This window comes from Abramis brama, assembly GCF_963993115.1.
Source record: "Abramis brama genome assembly, chromosome: 6".
In the NCBI taxonomy this organism is placed as follows: domain Eukaryota; kingdom Metazoa; phylum Chordata; class Actinopteri; order Cypriniformes; family Leuciscidae; genus Abramis; species Abramis brama.
The window spans coordinates 29,991,906-30,001,731 of record NC_139968.1 but is presented as its reverse complement, the minus strand read 5'-3'; the positions used below and the strand labels follow the sequence as shown (position 1 = coordinate 30,001,731).

Below are 9,826 nucleotides of genomic sequence, written 5' to 3'. Positions count from 1 at the left end.
CACCATGTTCTGACACATATGCTCATCAATTTTGGTGAAGTTCTGAGTTTTCATTTGGGATTTATAGGCTTTTTAGTGTATTTTGCCACGCCCCTTTTCTAAATGACCCTGTTACAGCCACCCAAATGCAAAAGTTCAACTTTTTTTCGATAATTATTGATCTAGAGAGTCCAGAGAAATGCCCTAGACTGGTTTGGTTCCGATCTGGCGAAAAACCTAGGACTAGTTGGCAAAAGTAGGTTTCGGACAAAATTCGACATAGCAGAACATTTTTCTGGCCTAAATTGAAATTGGAGATAGCCATTTTGTCCGCCTTGAGCCAGGGATCACAGTGTTGTAAGACACTCGAGTCTAGGACAAACGGTCTAGGAGTTATGGGCGATTTAGTACTTTTGCACTAAATCTGTAGCTGTAGCACAACGTAAAATTTGTTTGCGCGGTATTCGAGAACGGTTTGACGAATCAACACGAATTCCATAACTTTTTGTCGGTACAGTGTGGAGATGATACGATTCGATTTTGGTGAAAATCGGACAAACGGTCTAGGAGGAGTTCGAAAAAGTAGGTTTTGACTGAAAATCAAGATGGCGGACAGGAAGTTCGGCCAAATTTGGCAAACTTGGTATCTATGTTCTCAGCGTGACCCAGGGAATCTATTAAGACCAGTGGCATTTCAATAGGCAGATTTATTCAAAGGTTATTAGCCTTTTTGGAAATGTTGTTATAACTTTTGACCACAAGGTGGCGCTGTTTCGAAACTTCTCACGCTCCTTCAGGGCATCGTGCTGATGACCCATACCATGTTTCGTAACAATCCATTCATGCGTTCTTAAAATACAGCATTTTAGCACAAAATTCAAAATGGTCGACAGCCAAAATGGCCGATATGGTAAAATTGGATATCAGTCGACTCAGCATGTTGGCCTGAATCTAACGAGACCAATTTGATGATTTTTGGGCAAACTGTTCAGAAGTTATAAGCAAAAATAGCCATTTTTCATATCTCCGGACCAGTAGGTGGCGCTGCGCCGAAACGCAGCATGTAGCCTCAGGTCATGCTTGTGATGACATGTGCCAAGTTTGGTCTGAATCCAATAAAGCGTTGCGGAGATACAGCCTTACGTCTGTTTTCGCAAGCGCTACGTAAAATTTGTTTGTGGGTTTTTTTCGAAAATGGCTAAGCGAATCAACTTGAATTCCATAACTTTTTGTCGGCATGGTCTGTAGATGATCTGATTCAATTTTCATGGAAATTGGAGCAACGGCCTAGGAGGAGTTCGAAAAAGTAGCTTTTCCGGAAAATTCAAAATGGCGGAAAACTTTTCATGACGGAAAATGACGTCATAGGGTGCAATCGAATCGTCATGGGGTCAGGAATCAGAGGAAAAAAGAATTTTGTTTCTAGCCCTTGTGGTTCAAAAGTTATTAGAATAAACATGAGTGAAACTTTGGACAGTTGGTGGCGCTAGAGGGAATGACTTAGACACACCAAAATTGGTGTATTTAATGTTGGGACTGTCCTCTATCAGAATGTCAAACCATTACAACTTTCCCGCGATCGGTTCTATGGGCTGCCATAGACTCCCAGAGCGGAAGAAGAAGAAGAATTATTTTTGGTACGCCAACAGATACAATAGGTGCCTACGCACATTCTGTGCTTGGCCCCTAATAAGAACCGGAACAAACACAATAGGTGCCTCCGCACCTTCGGTGCTTGGCCCCTAATAATAATAATAAGAACCGGAACAAACACAATAGGTGCCTCCGCACCTTCGGTGCTTGGCCCCTAATAATAATAAGAACCGGAACAAACACAATAGGTGCCTCCGCACCTTCGGTGCTTGGCCCCTAATAATAAGAACCGGAACAAACACAATAGGTGCCTCCGCACCTTCGGTGCTTGGCCCCTAATAATAAGAAACGGAACGGATACAATAGGTGCCTCCGCACCTTCGGTGCTTGGCCCCTAATAAGAACGGGAACAGATACAATAGGTGCCTCCGCACCTTCGGTGCTTGGCCCCTAATAATAAGAACCGGAACAAACACAATAGGTGCCTCCGCACCTTCGGTGCTTGGCCCCTAATAATAAGAACGGGAACAGATACAATAGGTGCCTCCGCACCTTTGGTGCTTGGCCCCTAATAATAATAAGAACGGGAACAGATACAATAGGTGCCTCCGCACCTTCGGTGCTTGGCCCCTAATAATAATAATAATAATAATAAGAAACCGAACGGATACAATAGGTGCCTCCGCACCTTCGGTGCTTGGCCCCTAATAATAATAAGAAACGGAACAGATACAATAGGTGCCTCCGCACCTTCGGTGCTTGGCCCCTAATAATAATAATAATAAGAAACGGAACAGATACAATAGGTGCCTCCGCACCTTCGGTGCTTGGCCCCTAATAAGAACGGGAACAGATACAATAGGTGCCTCCGCACCTTCGGTGCTTGGCCCCTAATAATAAGAACCGGAACAAACACAATAGGTGCCTCCGCACCTTCGGTGCTTGGCCCCTAATAAGAACGGGAACAGATACAATAGGTGCCTCCGCACCTTCGGTGCTTGGCCCCTAATAATAAAATAGATGAAGCTTATCATTTTACCTTTTCTGCTCTGTCCCCCAGAACGCTTCCCACATCTATCCATTTTTGGTCATGGGACAGACTTAAAGTAGTTGGAGGGTGAGCGGTTGATATTATACACAGTGGGGAGAACAAGTATTTGATACACTGCCGATTTTGCATGCTTACAAAGCATGTAGAGGTCTGTAATTTTTATCATAGGTACACTTCAACTGTGAGTGACAGAATCTAAAACAAAATCACTTTGTATGATTTTTAAGTAATTAATTTGCATTTTATTGCATGACATAAGTATTTGATACATCAGAGAAGCAGAGCTTAATATTTGGTACAGAAACCTTTGTTCGCAATTACAGAGATCATACGTTTCCTATAGTTCGAGAGAGAGAGAGAGAGAGAGATGCCTTTTTGTCCCTTTTTTCATTATAAAAAGTATAAATATTATTATTTGTGCACAAAGGACTTTAACGATTTGACATTGAAGAAGAGATAGTAATAACAATATAACATTTCAGGTCTTTAATTGCCAGAAATAGTATATATAATAAAAAGAGGTTTGGCAGACAAAAATGTAGACTACACTTGTGTAAAAAACTTGGCTAGAAAAATAAATAGATTTATAATAAACTACTTGTCTTTTAGATTCTTTTCAGAGTTATAAAATCCAAATAAGACAAATTTGTCTCGTTAGACAAATTGTCTAATAAAGAAGCACATACAGACCAACAAAATTTCTTCCAAAAAGTAGCTACATGAACACAATCCCAAAAAAAGGTGAGGTACAGACTCGTCTTCCACTCTGCAAAAGGAGCATAGGTGATAGATATAGGGATAGATATGCAAAAGTTGCACTATAAGTTATTAGGATATCCATCACTCTGATTTAGCTGAGTTTAGAAACTTCTCTCTTTTTTTTCTGTTTTTATGATTAAAATGCTTCATCACAGTCTGTGAAAAAGGTCCAAAGGTCTACATAATATTGACAAATGCAGTTCAGGGAGCATAGCACATACATCTACAAGATGTCTGTTAAATATCACTTCATCTGGAAAGCATCTGCTGTTTACTAACAATAGAAGTCTTTAAGATGATTTCAGATTCAAATTTTCAATTCAATTCAAATTTATTTGTATAGCGCTTTTCACAATACATATTGTTTCAAAGCAGCTTTACAGAAAGTGCATGTCAGAAATGTACATAGAAAAATACAGTTAGTTAATCATGTATTAATTTAGGGCATAACATATCGCCAGCGTTGAGTCGTCTCTTCACAGGTGTCGAGTGACAGATGAGATGAGCAGATGAGCAAACACTGTAAAAATATATCTTCCAGATTTAAACACACACATCAAATAGACGTCTCTGTGATGTACGTGCAATCAGGGGATTAGCCTTTTATGTTATGCTATGTTACAGCATAACATAAAAAAACTGTAAAGTGTCTTTGAGTGTCTAGAAAGCATTATAAAAAATACATTTATTATTATTATTATTATAAAAAAAATCCAATAACATTTTAAATAGATAACATTAAACCTTATATTTCTGACAAATTTGATCTTTCACTCGATTTTGGGTTCATATCTCTCAATTCGAACTTTATAATATTACATTATATTTAGATCACAATTCTTAAGGGGGAAAAGTCTTGAGATATGTCTTGAGTTTTGAGATATAAACTTGCACTTCTGAGGAAAAAAGAGAATATCGAGTTTAAAATTTGTAATTCTGGTTTTCACGGGGAAGTCAAAATTGTGAGATATTTTTATTCTGTTATTCATTGTCTTCCATAGACTGGTGTCAGAACTGTAACTGTCTGCCATCAGGTAGGCTCCGCCCACAAACACATCATTGCTCTTTGTCAACACCCAAATGGTCTTCTCTACAAATTCTCCTGCTGTAAACGGGCATTTTTAGACATTTAGTGCTGGGCAAACGGCCAGCGAATATGGGTTATGCTTTTGTTTTGTTCTCGGTGTGCTTGTGGCATCTGGTTGGTAAGTTACGTGTTTTAATGACTTCACTTCTTGCTGTTTTAGTGTTATTTCAACAAAAAAAGTTTCAGTATATATGTTGAGTAATTTATTTGAAGGGCCTGTTAATTTGATGGACTTCTACTAGAAATGTAGCGAAACAAAAGGTGTTATCTTGTTTTAAAACACTGATCATTAATTACACATATTGAAATCAATGTTAAAATGTTTCAGCATGCATTTAGATAATTTAAGGTCATTTATAGCATTTCATTTTCTCAGTATAAAAATTTAATTAGTCCATGAGCCAAACGCTGGTCGGCTGAATAAGATTAAAGCAGTCTTGTCCATAGATGATGTTTTATGTTTCACTTCTGTTTGCACATAAAAATGAGTGCATAAGAAACATCACTGGAGAGGAACATGTCAGTTTATCACTGCTCACACACTTTTTCAGTTTTGTTCAGCACAAACTCGCTGATCGACAGTGTGATCGACCCGTTTTTTTCACCCATTATAATCAACAGTGAATGGAGATTATGGAGCATAATCAAACAGTTTTTTTGGGTTTTTTTTTGCATCTTTAGTGTTTAAACTGCTGTTCTGAACTTTCACTGTTATTCATCTCTTGATGGAAAAGTGTTTGTTCTCTGCAAATCATTTAACATTTGTGTTAGTGGAAAACATCAGCATAATACAGATTTAAATTGTCATTTAATTTGGTCTTTAACAGCACACATTTTTCTGTTTGTTCATCAGGTGTATTTGGTGATGATGCAGATGCAGTGAAGTCAGTGTCAGTGATGGAGGGAGATTCTGTCACTCTAAACACTGATGTTACTGAAATACAGAAATATCTGTTGATACAGTGGACGTTTGGAAGCACTCGAATCGCTGAAATCAGCAGACTCACGCAAACCAACTTGACGTATGATGGTCCTGATGAGAGATTCAGAGACAGACTGAAACTAGATCAAACCGGATCTCTGACCATCACAAACACCAGAACCAATGACTCTGGACTTTATCAACTAACGATTGTCAGCAGAGGGACCAGCTACATGAGTTTCAATCTTAAAGTCTATGGTAAGACTTAAACTTATTTTTATCTTAAAATGGTTATTTTCTATTCATTTAAATATTCTTTATGATATTGATGGCTTTAACTCCATTTGAACAAATGAACTGTCACACTTGCTTTGTAGTCAAAACTAAAAAAATGTTAATTGCAAAAGTCTTTAATCCAATGAATCAAAATACTCAGGAGAAAACAATACTGTTATCATCTCCACGTAAACTATAAAAACGTGAATTTGTGAAAACATGCACATGTGCATAATGTATTCAGTCTTTAGCAAGTAGTGTTTCTTTACAAACTGACATTTCCAACTACTGGCCTGGCATGATAATACGGCATTTAGTCGTTTTCACAGATCCATGTGAACAGAGTCGTTTTGACAAAGTGTCGTCTTTACTTGAAAAACGTAAAGGAAACGTTTCCATTTTTAGTACATTGTTGTCATGTAAACGTACCACAAAGAGAACAAAGAAAACAGGAACAGAAAACAGGGAAACAATGTGATAAACTAAAAGTCCATGAAAATCATGGCATGAACAGAGCTAAGAATGAGAAAATGCAGCTACAGCTCAATTCAAATATAAAACAGTCACAGATGTAAACAGAAACACAATAATGGCCGCACATTTATTTGTTTATAAGTATGTATTATAGTTACAGCTGCTGTGATTACGCAATCGTGAAAAGTAAGTATGTATTATAGTTACAGCTGCTGTGATTACGCAATCGTGAAAAGTGTCCATTATATCATCCTTGAAATCTGCTCTTGTTGTTGCAAAAACGTTTTGCAGCCTTCTAACCAATGACAAACAAGTAATTACACAAATTAATAGATGAATGAAGTGACTAAGCAGAGGCATTTAAATTAGTCCGTAAGCTAATCACACTGAATGAAGTTAAAGCAGTCTGATCCACAGATGAGTGTTTTGTGTTTCGATTCCATTTTTCACAAGAAAGTGAGAGCTGAAGGAACATCACCTGAAAGTGAACTCCTGAAATTTCATTGTTATTCATCTCTTATAAGATCCAAATTTAACCCTCTGATGCTCTTTATTTATGTCTACACTCGTGTTTTTTGGGGTCTCCAGAGACCCCAGACAATAACATTTAATTTTGTAACAAGATAATAGTTTTTTTTTTTACAAATGTAATTTTATTCTGTTTGTTAATGTTTTTACTCAACATTTGTGCAGTTTTTGGAGAATTTATGATATCTTTTAAATTTCTATAAATAAATAAATAAATATTTATTTAAATAAGCTTTTTACAAAAAAACAGCATTTGATGTAAAATTCACTTTATAAAAGACCCAGATTTCTAACTTTCATTCATGGGGATAACATGGATCATTTTAAATGGTTTAATGTAACATTTTTGGAAAATGCAGTAAAAAAAAAAAAAAAAAATCACTTTAACCACTAGTTGGCCATAGAGCTCCACTATATGCTATTTGCTATTTGACTACCTGAAAGATATCTTTTCACAAGTTGGATTCAGTTGGATTCATATCTAAATATTATAAAATCACAATTATAACAAAAATAAAATATTTTTGTCAAAGTTTAGCATTTTTTTGTACTGAACCCTCACCCCCCCCCCCCCCCCCCATAATTTTGACAAATTATAGCCCTACAAATGTTCCTGTGTGTGTGTGTGCATGTGTGTGTGTGTGTGTGCGTGTGTGTGTGAGTGTGCACATTTTCAATGTGTCAGTGTCACCAATTTATTTTTGTGGTGGTACTGCATTTTGGATGATTTTATTTGACAAATGATAAGAGAACAGTTTTTATAGTCTCAAAAATGTATTCCTCTATATGTGTGTGTGTGTGTGTGTGTGTGTACGCGTGTTGTGAGCAAAATAATTTAGCATTGTGGATGTTTTTTGCATTGGTGGAAGTGTGCCACTTTATTTGTGCCATTTCTGTCGATGTGTTCTGCGTTGTTTCTGATTTTGATGATGAATTTTGTCTATTTTGATTGCGGGGTCTCCAGAGACCCCGAAGACCACGAGTGTCACAATTTTTGTCACGCTAACATAAAAACAGATATCATTCCAATTTAATTTTTTTTTTGTAGATCTAGAAAGTGTGAAGAGCCGTAGAAGGTTTCATACCATTTGGACAAAGGGAACATTTTTTTTAATTTGAGCAAAAGTCATTTGGGGTGTTGGTTCACTGCAGATCAGAAAATGTCTGCATAATACAGACTGAAATTGCAATTTGATCATTAATAAGCAACATAATGATCTTAGTTTAACAAAACATGTTTCTGTTTGTTCTCTAGATGTGACGGATGCAGTGAAGTCAGTGTCAGTGATGGAGGGAGATTCTGTCACTCTACACACTGATGTTACCGAAGTACAGAAATATTTGATGGTACAGTGGACATTCGGCAGCACTCGAATCGCTGAAGTTAACAGACTCATGCAAACCAGATCTATGTATGATGAGAGATTCAGAGACAGACTGAGACTTAATGATCAAACCGGATCTCTGACCATCACAAACACCAAAACCAATGACTCTGGACTTTATCAACTAACAATTGTCAGCCGAGAGACCAGCTACATGAGTTTCAATCTCATAGTCTATGGTAAGAGAATTACAGCATTGTTTTCAATAGTCCTTAAATCCAAGTTATGATATTGACTGCTTTAATAACATTTTATAAATGCATCTAATATAAATAAAGATTGTCAGCACTGATCTGTGTGTGATTAACTGCGACCCAATCTTCTTCATCATCAGAAAGATCGTCAAGCTCAAATTGTGGGACGTCCAGCTGGGCTGTGAACAATTCAACCGTCAACCAGACTGAGGATGACAACATTACTGAACTCTATCAGCCAAGTTCAGGTACATCACTGGGTATATGGGGCACATTTGCTTGCATTTCTTGTGTGATTTCACAGGAACAGAAAACTGGCAGCAAACAGAGAAGTTAACGGCGCGCTCAGATTTGTGTGTGTGTAGTGCCACATGCTGCACTACTCTAGAGAACGTTAACACTCAAGGCAAAAATCATCATGGATAAAGAATCACACAGATTCCTGGGGAGCCATTTAAAGAGTATATAATTGCTTCTGTTAATCGTGCAATCCTAGCTTATGTTATTTGACTAAGCGAGGAAACTGTGTATAAAAACTTTCCAGTGGATGCTTGAACTCTTAATAATAATAATAACTCACAAAACCAGCACATATAAGTGTATAGGGACGAGCCCTAAAATCATTGTTTTTCTTTCCAGACCACATCCACTGTTGTGGTTTCACTGAAGCTGTGATTCGATTGGTCGTCTCTGCTCTGGTGGGCGTGGCTACTGTTGCTGTGCTGGTTTATGACATCAGATCTACAAGAAGTGAGCTGATCAGAGAAGAAGAGATCAGACATCACTGTCAGACCTCTGGAGTCAAATCACAGTGTGAATTGAGCAGAAGGTTTAGTTCCAGATATGTCCAGATATAAAGCAAACTTACATTAATGCTCTGCACCTTTCCTGTTATTTGCACAGCTATTTATTAACAGATAGTCTTTGCATTCTTTGTCCACTTTAATTGATCTATAAAATTAAATACATGGCTTTAACCATAATTAAGCAAAATAATAATTAACACCACAAACAATGGCATAGAATGATCTTATAGGCTCGTGATTGAACTGCATTTTTGGTGACTTTTAATAAAGCTTTGGATTTAGAACAAGGTGTAGAGCTTGTGTTTTTCTGTTCTCCTGTCCACTGTCCACATTTGTAACATCACAAAACAATATAGTTCAAACAGCAGTTGTGTGTGGACATGTGATTCACTGAATGCACGTGATACACTATCAGCTCAGTTTGTGAGGTGAAGAGAAACCTTTTGGTCTCAGTTATTCACATCTGTACAGCTGTGGTTTAATCTGATGTCTGAACAAACTGTTGTGAAAGAGTCAATGGGGAAAATAAAACCTGCTACTTAACATTCTCCATACACCAAAACTGTTTTAATTTACTTAGTCAATCGGTCTGATTAATAGGATTTAAGCAAACTCTTATTCCTTCCCAATGATTCTAATGCACATGATGCTGCTTTGGCTCCCCCTTATGACTGAATATGGAAACACATGAAGGAGGCGGCAAGTGAAAGTGAAAGTGAAAATCCACTGGAAATGCAAAGGGATTTAAAAGTCTGGGAACGCCTCTTCAGAT

At 37.3% G+C, this 9,826-nt stretch overlaps 1 protein-coding gene across 1 annotated transcript; it reads left to right on the top strand.

Moving 5' to 3' along the window:
* Positions 1-4,473: 4,473 nt before the first annotated feature.
* Positions 4,474-9,105, top strand: LOC311085610 (uncharacterized protein; the record flags this gene model as incomplete). Its single annotated transcript, XM_084118146.1, has 5 exons — positions 4,474-4,587; positions 5,323-5,649; positions 7,925-8,233; positions 8,389-8,496; positions 8,888-9,105. The coding sequence occupies exons 1-5, from the start codon at positions 4,539-4,541 to the stop codon at positions 9,103-9,105; spliced, it is 1,011 nt and encodes a 336-aa protein (XP_083974272.1). The 5' UTR covers positions 4,474-4,538.
* Between the last annotated feature and the right edge of the window lie 721 nt (positions 9,106-9,826).